Below are 20,942 nucleotides of genomic sequence, written 5' to 3'. Positions count from 1 at the left end.
TTTTCAGGATGATCTGTCCACTGTAGTTGAGTACATCCACACTGTGATTGATCAATTCTGTTGCGTGCCATATTTCTTTAGATATTCCATCATTCCCTGTAGTCTTTTGATTTAGCAATCATCAAAGTGCTGATCTGACTTCATCTTCTAGTATTAGAAATTCTTGTATATAGAGAATGCCTTCTAAGGTAAGTAGGATGCTGACGTTCCTAACATACAGAATTTCAGTCCTTCCGTCTTTGTTTGATCTTTAAATTAGTATCTGTCCATTGGCATTATTTAACACATCAATTCAAGGTTGAAACCTCCTTCTGAGTTCAGAGATCTCTTTGTCTCTTCTAATAGCTCTCTGAAATTCTTTGCTAAATTCCTTCCTCAGATTTTTATTCTTTTTTGGCTTTGGCTTTTCTTTTGTTCTTAGTTATTTCCATTATTATTTTTCTGACAATCAGTTTACTTTCTTCTGTTACTTGTTCTTTGGCAATCTCTTTTCATTATTCATCCTTAACAACTTCTTTAATTTCATTTCACAGTGCTCTGGTTCCTTTTCAGTGAGGTTCAGGTCTTTAAAGTAATTTCTGATGTTGTCCTTAAAAATGTTCTCCTTGAGTATATTGTGGAAATTGGTAGGCTTTCTATAGCTTGACTTGGAACTTAGACATAAGCAGTTCTTGATCGGGTGCACAGTCACTCACTGGACATGCCTGTATCAAAAAGATGGATGAGTTCATCCATCTATCTATAATATAGCCAATTTGATTTCTTCCATCTGATGATGTCTGTATATGTATCATTTTTATTATTGGAAAACTGTGCTAGCAATGAAGAAATCGTTGGATTGGCAGAAATTAATAAATTGTTATCCTACTTCATAGTTTCCTAAGCCATTTATAGTCCAATTACATTTTCCTTCTTAGTATTTCCAGCTGTTAGCCCCACTAGGTAGACGCCTCCAACATCAACCTATGTCGTTGCTGCCCAGTATAGGTTCCTGCTAGATTTAGCTGGGCAGTTGCAATAACTATATTTTCAGTGACTCTGCTAGGAGCACATTCTCTGGCACGTATTCCCAGTATTCTTTGCTCACCCCTCCCAGAAACACCCACCACCATCACAATGAAAAAACAACAGGATTTGAAGGGGGTCAGCTGATTTAATCATCCAGACCCTGAAGAAAAAATAATACTATGTGGGAGATAGGAACTTCCATTACACCATTCCTCACTCTCATACGATAAAAATTCAAACACTTAGAAACTGGCATGTATTTATGGTTGCTGTGTTCCAGGGTCATGTGATCATGTTTTATGACCTTTTGACAAGCAAAGTCAATGGGAAAGATGGATTCACTTAACAATCAAGTTACTAACTTAACAACTCAATGATTCACTTAACTGTGGCAAGAAAGATCATAAAATGCGGCAAAAACCCATTTAACAACTGTCTGGCTTAGCAACAGAAATTTTGGGTTCAGTTGTGGTCATAAGTCGATAAAGATAAAGCTCTATCGGTTCAATTTAAATTGTTTTGGCATAAACCATATTTGAGGAAGCCTGAGAAAACAGTCTTCTATCACATCAAGATCCCGATGAAGTTTTAAATGAAAGGTAGATATGGTAAGTTGCAAGTGCCATGGCAACAAAAGGGGAACATGGGTATAATAGGATTGTGCACAGCATTTGAAGTATCCCTCTTTCAAATGTTGTGTCCTGTGGAAGCCTTGTGTGGCTGTCCCTAGAGGTCTGCACCTGTGTAAGACTTACAGACATGCAGATCCTTTAAAACTTCAAGAATTGTTTCTTTGTATCAGTGCATTCCACAAAGCTGTCAGTAGCCTACAGAATATTAAAACTTCATCATACCTCAGTTTGCCATGAGTGCACCAGGCTGAGATTGGAGCATGGCCTCAACAAAGTGGAGATGGAGTGACTGAAGCATGGACAGGCAAGGCCAACATCATTTATGGCTTCCTTGTGTTTCACAGCTGCAACTGATTTTTTTTTCTTGTGCAATAAAATATATTTATGTAATCAATTTTTAGCCTGATTTCCATTAAAATTTAGCTTTGAAATTGAGCTAAATTTCCAGAAATTATCATCTCTTACTATGAAAGTGGCATATGCCAAATTGAAGACAAAACACTTTTTTTTTCCTCTTTGAGAAGTGCCGATGCAATTTTTATTGTTTGGCAGTATTGGAAATAATTTTAGTTGCTTCTTCTGAGGGGATAAATCCTGCCAAGTGTTAATGATTAAGTTCATATTAACCAAACCAAATGTTAATGAAGAGTGTTGTCGTATAAGTTGGTCAAAGTGAAATGATGAAAAAGTAGTTAAGGGTTTTTTGTTGTTGTTATTCTTTAATTGAATACTATGATACTCTTCTTTTTTAAAAAAAAATAGTAATTCGCTGTAGACTTTTGTAACAATATATGAAAAGGCTTTACCAATATATGAAAGTGGTATAGCTCTCAGCCTCAGGCAAAGTGTTTTGCCTTGAGTTTGAATTTGAGACCTTTGCTGTAACTTTTCTTCTAAAATAGCAAATAAGAGTTATCCTGTTCCCAATAGATGGGGAAAACATGGGGACAATTCTGGTTAGAAAAACAACCCAAGGAGAAATAATCTACCACCTTGGAACATCTACCAAGTTATTTCTTACAATAAATGATGAAAAAAGTGCCTATCCCACCAGCATTTCCACTCTTCCATTTTTACTTATAACAACCAATCACCCCATTGTTTAGAGCAGGAGTACATAACAAGCAGTGCTTTTAATTGAATTTCCTAAATGGACTCAGAGTTATCTATCCTTTTCAGTAGTTTGCTTAAATACTCCCCCAAATGTTCTTTCATTACAATTCATTCCATTCCTTACTATTGGCTATCTTTTATGGATTGCTAATAATTAATATGTAACTAAATCTAGAGGAGAATAGATTCCCCACCCCTAAACATAGATCCAGAATGATTCCAACTAAAATGTAGTAGTAAAAGCTAACTGTTTTGAAACCGTCACACAATTCCATCTTTTTCCCCCCTAACTCACAAATAAATCTTCCATAATATAGTTTTTTTTCATAAACAGAATTTTATTGCTACTGGTGCAGGAAGTGTGTTATTATAAATGCAAGCCTAAGACCTATTCAGTGAGAAAGACAAACCAAAAAAGGGAAATGTATGAAGTACAATGGTACTGCCAATTCAAGGAACTGGGAAAACTATGCAAGTATATCTACTAGCAAAACAGAAACACATTATTCTTATTGAAATCAAGAATAAACTCATAATCATTTACTTGAGTGCCCTAAGTTTAATGGCAGTATTACTGGGGATTTCACCTTTTGCCATTGTTAGAGGCCCCGACAAATCCCTGGCCTTGTCTATCTGTTTAGAATCTGGTTAGAAAATTGCCATTCCAATGGAGAATTTTGTATTCCTAAATCCTTTTCCTACTGTCCTTAACAATGCCAAAAATCTGTCTTTGGTTATAATATCAATGACTCACTATGCCGAGTCTATGTCAAAGATACTAAAGTTGTTTCCATATTGCTCTAATTAAACTATCATGTCTGTGCAAAAGACTTTTATCATAGGATAATGGTATCCTGCTGCTACATAAATGCCAAAGCAAAGCTGGAGATATTTAAGGGAAACTCTTGAAGCAAAATATTTACTGTTAGAACAGAAACAAAACTTTACTCTTCCAAGTCCCAACTCCCAAATAGATCACATGCAAGAGAACCACATAAAAAATAATGGGTCTGGAATTCTTCAGTTCATCAAGAAATATTCAGTTTCTCAAAAAAAAACCAAACTGTAATATTCTAAAGGCATGCATTTGGAATTAATATTCTCTGATTTAAATGGAAAATTGAATTGATCAAGCCAATTTCTAAATATGGACCAAATCATTCAGATAAATCAGATCTCCTGACCTACATATAAATACTTAATATAGGATACTATATGTATGCATGTATTATAACACCAGATGTATAATTTCAATATTTGCAAAATTGAATGCAGGTTAAATAATTCAGAGCTTTCAACCTTACTTCTGTAAACATTTTTCTAGTGAGTTTATAAATATTTTTCAGAATGTTTTGTAACATAACATATCCTAGACAAGATTTTATCATATCCAAACTCATAGTCTGTGAAGAGATCCAGGTGTTTTCATCATCCATTTATAACCTGCTTTTTCATACTAGGAAAAATGTTTAGGTGAAAAACACAAAATAAATACATTTTATTGAGTACAATAAGGAACTGTCTGTCTGAAAGCTCTCCATGGCACATTGCATCAAATATAGAAAAGGATAGATTCCTAATGTTTGAATACATGTCACAAGGTTTTTATTTTTCAATAAACATTCAAAAGGAAAAAAAATAATACTTCTGTACAAGTATTACATGACAATGTAATCGAAGACTTGATCACTCAAAGTATAATATATCTAGCATATATTAAGTTAGAAAATAACTGAGTAAACAATTTTGTCTAGCTCACCAGCCAATTAAATAAACAAGTCTTTGGGTGAATGCAGTTTTATTTCCAATTGATAAGATTAAGCTGTGAAGAGTGTTATTAAAACACTCCTGCAATCCCCTGGTCTCGTTCTGTAACAGTTTTAGGATCTAGAGTGCCCATGGCCAGGATGCTGTCTGTGGGTCTCCTATCAGAGGGCTGTCACATCTTTTCTAGTACTGTCTCAACTCATTTGTGTGCCTCATATTTAGACTCCCATTTTTATCAGCAAGCAAAAACACAACTAATGTGTTATGCCTCAAAAATCTAAACAGACCTTTTGAAAAAGAAGGGAGGTGGTAGAAAGAATATACCACAATATCAGTCCCATCTTTCACAACAGCAATTAGCTCTCAAAATTTTTTTTTTTTCTTTCAAAATACAGTCTCTGAAAGCCAGAGGTTTGCCCCCATCCCTGACTTGGAAGCAGAGGGCAAGATATGCTAAGGATGTTGTTCCTTCTAAACACTCATCTCACCATTAAATGAGAAGCAGCCAGCCAGCAAACTCAAGCAACGGGGCTGTAGCTCTTGAGAAGAACCAAGGATTAATCATCTAATTGTACTATATTTTATTGGAGAGGTGGAACATCAGCTTATTAATTAAAGCAAATAAATATTACCAACTTTAACAGATGCTTTTCTCACCCTTGACCAGGCCATAAAGTTACAATCCATTTGTTTGCAAGGAACTGATCAACCGGCCCCTCCTAAAAACTATTTCACGGTTGTTAAGATAGTTCTCTGAACATCTTTATGTAAGGAAGAATATTTTTTCTTCAGGACATTTCAGAACGTGGAAGAAAGAAACCCACAACTGCAGTATTATAACTTCAATATAGATTACATACTGAATTCTATCTAATTTGCAATGATCCGGGGTCTACGTTTTTTAATTATAGTTCTTTAATGTGTTCTGATTTGACTGGATTAATGAATACCATAGGAAACATTATTACGATAAAACAATGAAGGTCGCACTTTATAATTCTCTACCATCTATTCTAAAAATACTAAACACATTTAACAATAATTGCAGAATATACCATCCTTCCTGTTAATTTCTGGCACTGAGAAATATACCTTGGCTCCTACACTTTCTATAAAAAAATATTTATCAAAACGCTTTGTCTTTATTTGACTTCATGCTATCCCACCTGTTATTCTTTTCCATGGAATACTATTTTTACCACATTACAGACAATATGTATATTGCCATCATACCTATCAAATTCCTCTGAATCACTTATAAGTTTTCTCCAAGAACAAATTACATATTATCTTTAACAGGATGTACATTATTTTAATGAAAACCAGGCTCGGTATTCTGTACTTTTGAACAAAGTATCCACTTAGTCTTTTATTTATACAGTATTTTCAAAAGTAAATAAACACCTGGAACCAGAAGACCACGATTCTGTGCTAACAAATTAGCAGAGAAAGTATGAAGCATTTTCTCCTATTTTCTCACTACCTCAAAATGGACAGGGTTAAAGCTTTAACTTTCATTTTTAAAAAATGTTGAAGCTTTCCTACATCCATTTCTATATTAATGTACTTTGTTTCTCTCGCAAACTACTATTGTAGCTCACAGTAAGGAACTCAAAAATTCAACTGTCAACCTATCCATTCCCTGAAAGGTAAACTTGTTTTGTTTCTCCAATATAGCTTTTCCTAAAAGTCTGTTATTATTATTTTCAAGGATGTTGATAGTTCCATGGGCAGACCCATTATTTTACATTCAAAAAACCCTGGACTAACTGAATGCATTTACAGATATGACTAGATTACCGTTGCATTGCTGACCATATGTAGTTCAACTTAGTAATAAAAACTTCCTTTACTGCTGTACACCTCATAGAGTAACTGCTCACTTTTCTTTCAAAAATGCTATATTTGTAGTACCATGGGAAGATCAAGAAATAAAGAGGAAGAGCTTTTTTCTGCTACTGTGTTTAACTTTTATAGATACAAACAGACATAAATAATGATAGCTTGCCTACTTTCTGACATTCACTCTCTCCCCAGGTCAAAAGCATAAACACAAATAAAAGTATAGTGCTGTACATTTGAAAGACAGCTTGGTGCAGTGATTAAGACTGCATACTAGAAACCAGGAGGCTGTGAGTTCTAGTCCCGCCTTAATTTTAAAGCCAGCTCAGTGATTTTGGGTTAGTCACTTTCTCTCAGACTTTCTCTCAGAAGGAAGCCATGGCAAACTAGTTCGGAAAAATCTTGTCAAGAAAACTGCAAGGACTTGTCCAGGGAGTCTTTGAGAATCGGACACGATTGAACAGAAGGGGGAAAAAGTCATTCCATTTACTCTGCAAGACGTTCCCTAACTCCTTTCCATTCATTTACGCATCCCAAGCATGAACTCTTTTTCTAGAAAATGCTGGATTATATAGTATCAATAAATGCAACTTGTTGGTAAACAAAAACAGCCTGCAATGAATTATGGATTTCATTTGAGATAAGGAAGTAGCCAGATTTAGTTTAGCTTCTGATAACCACTAACACATTAAATATAAGAACAGGCAAATAGCATATACATATAAAGTTGCAAAATTGTTTAACTGTTCAGTTTTAAAAAGCAGTTTTGTTATGGGAATAATGTGAAATCACTGGACTCCTGTAATAAGGTTCAAAAAATTCCATGGAGGGTGAGAAGAAAGGAAATGTATAAGCGATGATATAGAGCAGGGGTCCCCAATCTTGGCAACTTTAAGACCTGTGGACTTCAACTCCCAGAATTGCTGGCTGGGGGATTCTGGGAGTTGAAGTCCACAGGTCTTAAAGTTGCCAAGGTTGGGGACTCCTGATATAGAGTGTGGTCTCCAACAATTCTGCAAACTATTTTGGCTAACAGTTCATGAAATACTATTTCCTTAAAATCAATGTTGACTATATAGCATACAGTATGCACAAAAGCAAATTTAATAAGGGAAAAAAATCTCCACCTTGTTTTATTTCTCATGTGTCTACATTAATCATTTGATATTAATGGTTCTCAGCACATCTTCTGTCAAGAAATGACCTTAACACAGGAAACATTTTGTTCTCAACAACCTGAAAAATTAACTATTAATATGGCTAAACTTGAAATACAGGATACCTGAAAGAAACCAGAGTATTCTATTATTTCATGGTTTAATGTAGTCATCAAAGGTTACTCACTCTCATGTTTATAAATTATATACTGCAGGATTAACTTCCCCGGATTAACCTGTTTAAAAATAACAGATTATGAGAAGGGAGGTTAGTAAACTTTATTGAATTGGAATTGAATCACCCAAAAAGGATTTACAGCTCAAGGCTTCATTCTTTCAAGAATCTGTACCTGATATTAAATTTAATTTTATAACATACAATGCAAAAACAATTTTACTGTTTTTTTCTTAGAGCTATAATTTCACCCATTAGTAATCTCAGTTATTGAATGTACTTGCATCTATATATATAAATCAAGAAAGTAGGGATTTTTCACAGAGGTGTAGTTCTTTAGATCCTATAATATACTTTGATAAAATGAATATTGTTTTAATTTTTTCACAAAGTATTAAATGATTATTAGTTAATATACTCCAAGTATTAGATTAGTAAGCTAATCAAAGTAAGTTTCATCAGGAAGGGATGAACAGAAGAGTTTGATCTAGAGAGATTTCAAATGAAAAAAAAAATAGTTTAAAAAAGATACTTCATCTTTCTTCAGAGTAAAGGCTCATGCATAATACTATGTCTTGGGATACTTCAAAATTCAGAGCAGCCACAGATTATTTTACAGTAAACCTACAGGTTTACAACCTTAGTTTACAACCACAATCGGGATCAGATTTCCAGTCATAAATTGTTATGTTTATAAGTCCATATGACCAGACCCAAGTTTACATTTTGTGTAGTGGTTGTTAAATGAATCACCATGGTTAGTGGATTCACAATAGTTAAGTGAGCCGGTTGCCAAACACTCTAAATGTGGTCACATGATCAGAGGAGCATGACACAACATTTTATAATGGCCAGAAGTGCTTTACTGGGCCTAAAGTACCCATTCTGGGCCTCCTGAATTTAAAATGGTTGTTAAGTGATCAGTCATAAGTTGAAGATTACATGAAGTTCAAAAGTAATAATCACTCTAGGTCTCTATGTAACTTATCAAATCATCTCAAAACAGACCAAAAACAAATTTATGATACAAGTTTGATTCTTAAGTTAAAGGTGATTGTGGAAAAACCAAACATCTGCATGAACTATTATTAATTATCTTAAGCCCAACAAAAAGCTATGGAATATTTTTAAAAAATAGAATTTGTTCCACAGGCCTGTAGAGCAAGAATTCCTATTGGAATCATCATACTTTGAGGGAAATTATATATAACAGATATTGTAAAAGAAATGAAAAAAGTTAGCCATATCTATACTTCGAGATGAAATCCTGAAATATCTCAATTCCCAACTTGTCCATTACAAAAGGGACATGCAATGACGTATGAAACAAATGCCACAGTTCCAATTGCCTTGTTAGCAGGTGCCCTCATACACAACATGAAACAAGTCTAAAAATTTTAAGCCGCATGAACCTTGGCAGATATTAATATGTGAAATGATGTGCACATCTATTTGAGTTCCAGAGCTAAAGAAACCCTTAAGCTACAGGGCATTTATACAATAGAGGCCTGGTATAGCACTATTTATTCGTTTTCAAATCTTCAGCATATCTTGCCAATTTGGACTGAAGTATGAAACACAAGCTGGGAAGTGGGGCCATGGCAGACAGTCCGCTACAAACACAAAAGCACCATATGAAGCCCACCTCCTTTTCACAAAATGGGTTTCAAGTGTAGCTATTATACAGATAGATCTCCTCACATAGCCTAAGGAATTGTAATCATCATAAATCTGATGAAACCAGGGAATAATGGACTTTGCAAATGTGAAATGCATGTACTCAGGCACCTATGATAAAATTCAAGAGGGATGTGGAATATTTTTTTCCTGTCTCAAAAGTATGAAAATGTTGCTAGCAATGTTAACAGATGGAAAATATCTAATCAAATGGGAGTAAAGGAGGTAAAATCAGATGTACCTGGTTATTAATAACACGTTTGCTCTCTGCTACTTATGTTTTCAGAGCTTCCATCTTAAGCTTGGATACTTAGAAATGAATCTTGGTTAATTTAGTGATATTTATTTCAAAATAAAGAAATTGAGAGTATTTCCCAAACCAAACGCTATTCCCTCTTTCCCAATTAAAGTACTTGCTATGTAGAAAAAAATGGGTTGGAGAATTTGGAAATAATAATCACCCATACATATTTTTAATGAAAAAATCTGCAAATAAGAAGCCTCTTCTGAAAGCTGCCCCAGTTTATCATCATGCTTTCCACTTTCCACTTACAATATGATGGTAAAGATTAAATTTGCTGTTGTTTTTCTAAAGTTTCCTACAGCTTAATCTTATCCATTCTTTTCCTAATTCTTTCACTAGAATATGTGATTAGGTAGCACAGGAAATTTCTGTAAACAGAGATCCTGAGAAAAGCACTGATTCAGTCTATTTTATTTGAGTAGAATTATTTGTACAATCTCAAATAGTGGATACCATGTTACCAGTCCAGTTCTTCTGTATAATGAGTAATACTGACATTCCTCAGGCACTTGAAACCTTTTTCATACTTGTATGAGAAAATGGAACAATAAAAAGCAGCAAAAATATTAATATATCTAAATTTTTATCTAAGTACATAGGTGTACATGAAGTTATATCCATAAGGTGCATGTGCAGGGCAGAAAGCCATACTTTTCTTAAATATGATGTAAATAATTGCACTTCATTGTATAGGATTTACACTCTCAAAAGACCTAAATTAGTGAGGTCTTGAACTGAGTTGAACTTTGAAATAAACTCCATTAAATTCAAAAGACATGTGTTCAGTAATGTGATTGGGAAGCAACAAGCATGCCCAGACATAGGTATCAAGTTATAGGTTAAGTATAGTTAAGTATAGTTATACACACATGCACACACACAAAAACACGTATTATTTATTCTGTTTTTAGTGTCATAGTTATTTTTCACATCTCAGCAATTGCAAAATAAAAAAGAATCTTGTCAATGGCAAAAAATACAGCAATAGAATACTGTATATTTTTGGAAGATGCTGTCAATTTAAAAAGCAGACTTTTCTCATAAAATAATGGACTGTCAGATAGAGAAGACAAAATGTTCCTTTTTCCTTTCAACAACTAAAACAAGGACAGTAGAATCGCAACCAAGTGACACATCAAAACTTGTGACACAGAAGAATGATCTTAAAGCCGTTGTAACTTCTGCACAAAAGACTAGTCCTGTTATTCCCACACTCAAATATAATTTTTACTTCCCTTCCCACATTTTAAATCAATTCCTACTCTCTCAATCTCCATCAGAATCCTTTGGATTAGAGTGGGTGGGCTAGAAATGTTTTTAATAAAAGACATAAATTTGACTTTTCTGCCATAAAATCATTAACAAAAACTGAGTCTTAATTGAATATTGGCACTTGCAAGTGTCAAACACTTTGTTGCCAATTAAGAAGACTCTGACCTAAATTCAGGTGGCAACCATAAAAGTGAAATATCTTCTGTGACCTTTTCAGTATTCTGAATAAAAAACATAAGGAAGAAAACAGTTCCCTCTCTCATGTTGAAATTGCCTGAATTGTGATAAATTCTAGCATGGTCAAATGCAGCACAAGCTTTCTTTCATTCATGACTTTAGTTTAAACCCAATTAGCTCTGGAGATGTGAAGGCTTGATATTAGTCCAGGATGGCTATCAGCCCCTTATATATTGAAGGAGGCTGTTCAGAATGAAATATCACATTATTACGGGCTAAGGACATCTGACTCCGCATAATTTTGTGATGGGTTAACAGCATATTTTTGGTTTGCAGTCCTGTTGTAGGTTGCTGGTATCTTTGTAAGGCATGCCCTTGCAACGAGAGAAAAAACAAATCTGAACATACACTGAGGTTCCTATTAGTATGATGGACTGCCAAGAGAAAGATGAATGAGTACAGATCCACAAAGGATTCTATAATCGCGGGCAAATGCCTCAACTAATTTTCCTTCCTCTCAAGGATGCCTATAAGACTTGTCTTGCATGGAGTTGAGCGCTTCTCGGAATCGGACTCCCGTTAATACCAAAAGCAACAATCCTAATGGATTGCAAGCCGGACATTGCTGGTTGGCTCCTCGGAGAGAGAGCCACCCTCCCGGTCCTTGGGCATCCCAGCCCAGAAGCGTCCGGGCTCGGCTTTCCCTCGTGGCTTTGGACAGGTGTGAGCGCTGCCCGGCGGGAGGAAGAAAACGGGGGTAAACGTCGAAGGCCGGCGAGGGCCTCGCAGGGCCCCTCCTCGCGAGCGTCAGCAGCGCGCGCGAGCTGCCAGCCAGCTGCTCCGCTGACGTCACGGCCCAACCCTGGTTTCTCTATGTGTGTGTGTGAGTATGTGTGTCTCTCGCTCGCTCGCTCTCTCCTTCCTCTTTCCCCTCCCCACGTGTCGGAGGGAGTAAAGTTTGTTGTTTCGCGTCGTCAGGGCGACATCCCCAGCCCCCGCAAATGGGCGGGGCTCCGCGACGAGGGCGGGGCGGGGCGGAGCTGCCGTCGAGTTTATAAGTAAGGCAACGGCGGGCGCGCGGCTTGACAGTTCGGGCCGCGCGGGCATCCTTTCTCCGCCGAAAAAGAGGAGGGGGGGAGGAAAAAAAAAAAAAAAGTCGGAGCGCGCGCGTGCGAGAGGAAAAGCGAGAGAGAGAGAGAGAGAGAGAGGGAGAGAAAGAGAGCGCGAGAAAAAGCGCCAGCCCCGCCCGCCCGCCCGCCAGTTAGCCAGCCAGGGACACGCGGCGGCTGTGGAATCTCCAGAAGTCCCCTCATGGCAGCGGCGCGAGCAGGGAATCCCCAGGAATTGCCTCGCGCCTTCCAGCTGTTGGTGCTGCCGCTGACGCTGCCGCCGACTTGCGAAGCGGCTTGGGCTGCTGCTGCTGCTACTTCTACTCCCTGGCGGGGCTTCTTCTCCTCGTAGGAGTCGCTCCGCAGCCTTTCATCCAAAGGACTTTTTTTCTTTTTTGAAAGTGAATATTCCACTTGCAATATATATATATATATATACATAGATATATATATATATATGCGTATATATTTCTCCGCAGATAAATAGGTTAAATTAAGATAGCCGTTTTCCGTGCCTTCCGACCACGCAGCGGCTCTTGACACGTTAATGAGGTGGGTGGCATTCCTTCCCTCCCCTGTTTTTTTCTACTCCTTTTTCTGCCTCCTCGACCAAGCTTGGAATTAAAAGTTTCAGTGTGCAGAAGCCAACGGCCGAGCTGCTCTGTCTCCTTCCCTCCTCCTTCCCTCCCTCTCTCCCTCCTTCCTTCCTTGGATGCAGCCTCGTCCCTCGTCCCGTCGCTTTACTCTCCTCTCTGACATTTTTTTGCAGGCAGCCGCCCCCCGGCGAGTTTGACATGGCACTCAGCGGCACCCTCCTCCCTTCCATCTCCACCTTCGCCACGGCGGGCACGGCCAGCCGGGAAAAAGCCTTGAGACAAGCAGGTGGCCACAACGTGAGTATTCGCCGGGGTGGTTGGGTGTAGCGGAGGAATTCTGCAGCCTGTGGAAAGGATTTCACCTGGGATCGGCCCGGAACAAAACGTGAGCACCAGGAGGTTGTAAAACAGTGAAAAGTTTTAATAAAACATTAAAAACCTTTAAAAGAATATTAAAAAGGACCTAGCTTTCGTTGGATCCTACCAACATCGTCAGGGTAAAAGTTTTATTAAAACTTTTAACTGTTTTACAACCTCCTGGTGCTCACGTTTTGTTTCCTACTATATATATATATATATATGTATGTATGTATGTATATGTGTATGTGTATGTGTGTGTGTGTGTATATATATATATATATATATATATATATATATATATATACACATACACATATACATATATATATGTATATATATGTATATACATTCATATATATATGAATGTGCTTGAACAGGTGTAGAGTTGGCTTCTTGTGCCACCCTGAGAAAGTACTATACAACTTGGCGAATCCTCCCCTCGCTTTGCTGAAAAAAAGGCGCTCGAGTTAAGGAGGCGTTTGTGTTTATTTTTTAAAGCAGTTTGGGCATTGATGATCAGTTTGGGGAGAAGAGAATGATTTTTTTTTTTATGGCTCCAATGACAAAAATGGAGCCAAAGTAAAATATTCCCCGGGAACGTGAATCTGGAAAGCAATTGGGATTCTGACCAGAGTTCTAATCAGATTTGCAGAAATAAAAGTCCTTCCCTGGTGCAGGTATCTGTACTATAAAACAGGAAGCAGGCTTTTTTTTTAAAAAAAAAAAAAAAAAGTAAAGGAAGTCATTTTAACTTTTGTGGTACGGTTTTGTATGCACACCTATCTGTGAGCATAGAGATTTCTCTCAAAAGTAATCCAGAGATTAACTGCCTTACTAAAAACCCACACTGGGTGCACACTCACCCAAAATGCACCATGGCTAACTTAATCATGATGTACTCATTCAGACTTTCTGAGTTTGCCCAACGCAAGGAACCATTGGCTAAACTCATGGGCTGGGTTTGGCAACCCATTTGACTAAAATGTGGTTTGCTGGTTGTAGTTCAGTGTGCCGTGTAAATACAAATGTGTGTGTGTGGGGGGGTTCTTTTCCTTTAATTCTTGGATTGTGGCAAAAACGTCTTTACCATTTGCGTAGGCATAGACTTTGCTTCAAGTTTAAACATCAACATTTTATATAAAGTGAAAGGAAACGCCCATGGATAGAAAAATATACCATGAAGGAATACAATGAAGTAAATAAGAAACTGAAGTATGTGGTGTATCACAAACCAAAATCATGGGTGTGGATGGGGATGTTTAATACATTGGCAACCTCTGGAAATATATACACCTACTCATGTGCCTAGGTTAGCTTTTCTTTGTATCATCTCAGGCTGATGCCTTGCTTCTCTGGCTGCTATTGTATAATGCATGCAGCCTCAGAAAACGCCTACATGTGTCTAATTATTAATGAGTACAATGTAATGCATTAATGTGGCATGTGCAATTATTGCAAAATCAGTTTATTTGTATTTTCCTAAATCTATGACTACATAAAAACACCTTGGGGGGGGTCTGTCATGTATATTCATCACATTTATTGGGTCTGGAAGAAAGCTTTTATACATAGATAAAAGTACTGGAAATGCACACATTATATACAGAGGCAGTATAGTAAGTATAAGCTAATGACAGGATTGCAAAGTGATGCCTTTATTTTTATCTTGTCTTACGACTTTGAGCAGAATGCTGCTCATGCTAGACACTAATAATTATGGCTTTAAAAATGAGTTAGTTAAGCCCTGTAGTTTCAGACTTGACAGTTAAAATTCTGGCATAAACTACGACTACTTTATGTCCCCCTAAAAATCACATAGCACAAAATGGAGAAGGAAAAATGAGCAGTTCTGTGTTAGCGTGTGATAGTTTGAAAATTGTTTACACTTGGCCCTAAAAACTCATGCAGCAGATTTTTTAAAAGAAAATTCCTAACATATATTTTTGTAACTAAGTCTTTCTCAAAGATACCCTCACAATCTTGAATATTTAATTTCATAGCTCCACTGTTGAGCAGTCGATTTCTTTAGGCTATACAACTACTGTTTCAAATGTATATAGAGGTTGTGTTTTTTTTTTTTTAAAAAAAGAGTACTAACCCAGTGGCACTATGGTAGAGTTGCCAACTCAATTATACAATCCAAAGAATCATATTTTAAGATTTTTTTTGCTGTATGCTGTATGTCTATTAATAACTTGTACCTGTTTTTTTCTTGTACATTTCAAGAAAATGTATACTTTAAGTATACTTTAAAAAGTATACTTGACATCTTACTTGATTTTGCTAGCAAACTAAAGGGGACTTTCCATTAATGCTACATTTTTATCTTCTTCACACAGAAGTGGAGGGAAGAGCTTTCTCACCTCAAGCGGATCCCCCCTATACTGACAGGGCGGCATTTTGACCTCTCTTCTGAGCTGGAAAACGCCACAAACGGCAACAGTGGGACTATGTCAAGGCGGGAGACGGAAGAGTTGAATGAGCTTCTGGACTTTGATTTCATCTTGTCGAATTCCCTGATGCCCCAGGAGCAGCCTACAGCTGCTGCTATAGTTGTGACTGCTCCTGGTTCTTCGCCCTCTATCACAAGTAGCACCTGCCCTCCTGTGACCACCTGTGATTTTTCCTACCAGCTGCAAAGGGAAGATCACCCTGGAGGTATAATGTACACTAGAGAACATGCTCCAGCTGCCCCTTTCAACCTGGCTGATATCAATGACGTGTCCCCTTCGGGTGGATTTGTAGCTGAACTGATGAGGCCAGATCTGGACCCTGTTTATATGCAACAGCAACAGCAGCAGACCCAGCAGCCACCTCCTCCACCACCTCTTCCACTAGGCAGCCTTCATGGGAAATTTGTGTTGAAGGCTACAGTGAACATGGGAGAATGCAATAACCACATCAAGAACAGTGCTGCTGCTTCAGCTTCCCCCTGCACGGATGGACCTGTTCCCCCTTCTGTGTACAACCACGTGCCCAGAATGTGCCCCAAAATCAAGCAAGAGGCGGCCCCATCATGTACCATTGGCCAATCCCATGGGAATACTTCAAGGGCCCAGCCGCACGACTTCTCTTTGGGTCGGCCGTTACCTAGTAGGACTAATCCTCCGTTGACTCCAGAGGAGATGATGTCTCCCAGGGACTGCCACCCTTCTCCCCAGGGCTTAAGTCATTCAACTCTTCCACTTCCTCCAGGCTATCATCCTGGCCCAGCTTACCCTCCTTTTCTTCCAGAGCAGCTGCCACCCAACGCCCTCCAGTATCAAGGTCAGTCTTACTGTCTAAATGTTTTTGGAGAGCTTTTAAGTATGCCTCGCTTGGTGCAAGGGATGATGCTGACTCCGCCCTCTTCACCTCTAGAGCTGATGCCTTCGGGAAGCTGCCTCTCTGAAGAGACCAAGCCCAAGCGGGGACGGAGGTCATGGCCCAGGAAAAGGACTGCCACACACACCTGCGAATATGCAGGCTGTGGTAAAACATATACAAAGAGCTCTCACCTCAAAGCACATCTTCGGACCCATACAGGTAAGGGCAGTTTAATAATGCTTTACTCCAACAGTACCAGAAGACTGTTCTAATGTAGACAATACAGCACTTTACTGAAAGGCTATTGGGATTAGTCATGTTTGTGCTTAAAGATATTTGGACATCCTCTGCCACACTGGCCACATGTTGTACATGACTGAAGATCATCTATTTTCAGCGCAAATTATAGAAAAAATGGACCCAGCCATTATCCCTCTATCGAGTCCATACACTAGTTTTTAGAGCCAGTGGAACCTGTCTGATGAGAGATAATAGTGGGTGGAAAAAGAAAGATTGTACACCACTTTCACACCACTTTTAACTACTATATTTAGCAATCATCCTATGAATGTTTTCTCAGAGGTATCTCACTCTGAGTGTGCTTAGAACTGCAGTTTTAAACCCCTACAACTCCAGCAAAAAGTTCTGGGAATTATTTGAGAGGTGTAGCATGATACATGGCATATATGAGTGAACGTTTTTGTCCTTTCCCAGAATTGCTTAACTAGTTGGGGGGGGGGGGTTGAAAGAAACCTGCAAATCCTGTTCAATGGATAACAGGCATACTCTAAGGAGCCATGTTTTGCTCTCAAACCACATCCATCTCTGAGGGGGAAAAATTGCTAGTGTCCAGTTTGTGTGGATTAGAACACAACTCTATTATTAACACAAGGAGTTAGAATAGCACTGTTTCACAATTGTATTAAATAGTGGGTTGTAGTCTTCTCCATTAACATAGGAGTTTAACTGTCAAAAGCCCATTACAATTGTGGATTTGCTTTCACATTGAAGGTATTGGTTAAAATGGCTCAAAATGACTCACCCCTGGCAGAGGAATTGTTTTGCAAATAGGTGCTTGAGCATTGCTTGCCTGGCTATGGCCATGTGGCTAGTTAATTACAAGGTAGCTAGAAATCCAAACTGGATTAAGCATGTTTATCCTGATAACATTATTGACATGTTTCTTCAGGGGAATGGTTGTTGCAAATAACCACAATTTGTTTATTTTCTTGCTCTTGTTTTGGCCTTATGATTCCTGTTCATTCTCATTTTCTAGAAATTACCAAATCTTAGTTTACTGACTATGATCCAGGAAATCAAGTTTTATATTGGAGTTGTTTTGAATTTATTTAAACCAGACTGCTCTCCCACAAAGTATTGACGGTTCTTTTTTTTTTAGCTCTGGAAAATCTCTAATCTGGATTTTCCAGCTACCTGTAGAAAATTTTATTAGAATTTGCTGCTAAGATTTATATAGACATCAAATTATGAATTATTATTTTGAAAATTGTCAGTTTACCTCACATACCCCATGTTGCCTTGGAAGAAAGTATCTTAGTTTCCAAAAGAGCTTAATTTTAAGTCAATATATTTAAAATGGCAATGTACCTATGGTTTCTGATTAACTGTGTGTCAAAAGTGCAGGAACATGAACTTTACCTACCAACCTACCCCAATATTTTCTAAGTTATTCCAAACAAAGATTTATCTCCAGGTAAATTATTTGGGCTGCCTTGTAAAATAAAAAACTAAGCAAGATAGTATCCTAATTTGAAACACTGATTTTGGAAACGGTTTCGTTGATTTCAGTGACATTTCCTGTATGTAAGAACGGTGGAGATTATCAGCCCATTTGTGGTAACAGTGGTATAAGTGCAGAGTTCAGACATGGAATTAAACTCTTTCAGTTCTCCAGGTGGCTTAGGAGATTGAACTTTAAACGAAATTTCTTAACGAGGTTGATAGGTTGAAACTTTCATGAAAACAACATATAGTTAAACATGAAAGCTTCATTAAGATGTTTCTTAGTGCTATTTTTTTTTGGTTGGCTTTGTCCGTAACTGAAAGATGATAGGAATAGTTCCATGCCATTTTAATCCAGAAGCAGTCAGAAAAGAATTTAAGAAAAGGAGTGCATAGGTCATATTGCCACACAATCAGTAAAATTGTTTATTGTCTTTTTATGTTTCTACAATATGTCCTGATTTCTAAGTATAAATAGGCTGCTGACAGATAATATTTTGCAATCGTTGGTGATAAAGCCGAATCATTGTTACCTATAGCACGTAACTGATTTTTAAATAAGTCCTGGCCAACCACGAATAGTATCTTAGTGTAATCTTTTGAAAGTGAAAATGCCCTAAAATAGTTTTTTTTTTTTTTAAAAAAAGTAACATGTGCCTCCTTAGATGCCCCAAAGCAATTCTCATTAGCCACAGGTGGCTCCCATAGTTACAGGTTTAGTATCCTATTCCCTTTCATTTTCTTCTATTTTGCCGTTTCTAAACACGTAATTATTACAGCTTCTTTTTAATTTTTCCAAACCTAGTGAACAGAAAGGACTGTAACCTAAATGTATGTCTGCATTATAGGAAAACATGTATGTAATTAAACTACTTTTCAGAATTCTAGGGGGGGGGGAGAAATAGGCAATAGTTCATATGAGACGGCCTTGCTCAGCCAATAGAACACACGTATCCAAGTTTTCTTGAATCTGCAAGGATAGTAACAGGTGTCTCTAGAATTTGTTAACGATAATTGAAAAGGGACTTGTATTTATTTCTTGGTCCATTCATTGAGGCTTGTTCCAATATTTGCCCCAAATGCAGAAGTAATTGATGTGGCTCTTTATTTCTGAAGGTGAGAAGCCCTATCACTGTGACTGGGAAGGCTGTGGCTGGAAATTTGCCCGCTCCGATGAACTTACACGTCACTACAGAAAGCATACAGGCCACCGCCCTTTCCAGTGCCAGAGGTGTGACAGAGCATTTTCCAGGTCTGACCACCTCGCCTTACACATGAAGAGACACTTTTGAGAAGGACACAAGGAACTTTATCTTTACAGCCTGGAGAGATTCAGTATTTGACAGCACAAGGACTGTCTTCCACACGAGGGAAGGACTCCACTTTAAAGCACTACAGAAAATCCCAGTGAAGTCTTCCCAAAAAAAAAAAAAGGAGGGGAGGAGACCAAAAGGAATGAACAATTTTAAACAAATATGGACTTTTTTTTAATAAACAAAGGGAACAATGACTGGATTTAATATCATCATTCCATTTTTTAAAATATCTGACTTGAATCTTTCTGGACTACAGAATGCCAAGGACTGACTGGAAGTCAAGGATATCAGGGTTAACACAAATGTTGAGGGAGGGATGATGGATGGATGGATGGATGGATGGATGGATGGATGGATGGATGGATGGGAAATTACGTAGGGAACCAACTGGTGAAGACAGATATGACACTAGTAGAACAACAACCCTGCTTTTGAAGGTTCTTTACCTCAATCAGGCCAAAAGCTTTAGTTTTTTCCTTGGAAGAGAGAAAACCAAATTTCCAAAGCACTTTTGTTACAATTTTAAACAATGTATTGTTATGGGGAGAAAGCAAATGTACATATCGTACTTAAATAGGATCTAAAAGCAGCATACCTTAAGGAAGTTGAGAAATACGAGCTTGATCCCAGATGCACCATTTGATTTTATAAAAGGCTTGTTAATTCCAAAGCATTGAGCTAGCCTGGCTCATATTGTGGCAATAATAATAAATCCACTATGATTTCTCTTTGAATGTCATTCCTGTCTTCACCCTAAATTCCCTTAAAATTTCTTTTCAATGCAATATTGTAAACATGATATAATCTTGCAATTTCTTTTACCTTCCAAAAGCCATTATTAAACTATGTCAAATGGGAAGAAGAAGAAGAAGAAATTCAGGTACAGAATTGTGGTTAAAAGTCTATTTTCATGGTGCTGAATGACATTTGGTTCTTAAGGTACCAAAAAAGGAAGCCAAAGTTCTCAAACTGCTGCATATTTGACAAGGAAATACATTTGTCTTCCGATCTACAATTAATGATGACCTAAGTCAGGTTAATAAACCTGGTTTATTTGTGTTTGTTTAATTTTCTATGCAGACAGTCTGTAATGCACTGTGGTTTCAATGTGCAATAATTTGTACAATGGTTTATTCACAAAAATGCCTTAAGCAGAACAAATTTTTTTTCTATATAGGTCTTTACATATTAAATATGTAATATAAATTTAAGGAGACTTCTATTTTGTATATTTTGTAAACTATGAAGTGAAATGAACATTTTGACAGAGTTTGTATTTTGCATATTCATTTTGCTGAAAATAACTTTTAAATAAACCTATTTTATCTGAGTGGATTTTTATGCTTTTCCTAAACCGTTTTAATATGATGCAATGAAAAGCTTAATGA

At 37.4% G+C, this 20,942-nt stretch overlaps 1 protein-coding gene across 1 annotated transcript; it reads left to right on the top strand.

The window, feature by feature from the left end:
- The first annotated feature begins 13,006 nt into the window (after window positions 1–13,006).
- On the top strand, window positions 13,007–19,652 carry KLF4 (Kruppel like factor 4). The gene is made up of 4 exons (XM_029285124.1): window positions 13,007–13,126; window positions 15,529–16,456; window positions 16,550–16,714; window positions 19,355–19,652. The coding sequence occupies exons 1-4, from the start codon at window positions 13,028–13,030 to the stop codon at window positions 19,528–19,530; spliced, it is 1,368 nt and encodes a 455-aa protein (XP_029140957.1). The 5' UTR covers window positions 13,007–13,027; the 3' UTR covers window positions 19,531–19,652.
- The last annotated feature ends 1,290 nt before the right edge of the window (window positions 19,653–20,942 follow it).

The sequence above is a fragment of the Protobothrops mucrosquamatus genome, unplaced genomic scaffold (genome assembly GCF_001527695.2).
Source record: "Protobothrops mucrosquamatus isolate PMUCROS unplaced genomic scaffold, P.Mucros_1.0 scaffold1317, whole genome shotgun sequence".
In the NCBI taxonomy this organism is placed as follows: Eukaryota; Metazoa; Chordata; class Lepidosauria; order Squamata; family Viperidae; genus Protobothrops; species Protobothrops mucrosquamatus.
Note: the sequence above shows the minus strand (reverse complement) of the source record. Positions and strands in the feature narration are given on the sequence as shown.

Coding starts and splice junctions, on each gene's coding strand:
- KLF4 (XM_029285124.1), top strand. CDS start 13,028: ATGGCACTCAGCGGCACCCTCCTCCCTTCCATCTCCACCTTCGCCACG. Junction 16,457..16,549: donor CAACGCCCTCCAGTATCAAG/GTCAGTCTTACT, acceptor CTTCACCTCTAG/AGCTGATGCCTTCGGGAAGC. Junction 16,715..19,354: donor ACATCTTCGGACCCATACAG/GTAAGGGCAGTT, acceptor TTATTTCTGAAG/GTGAGAAGCCCTATCACTGT.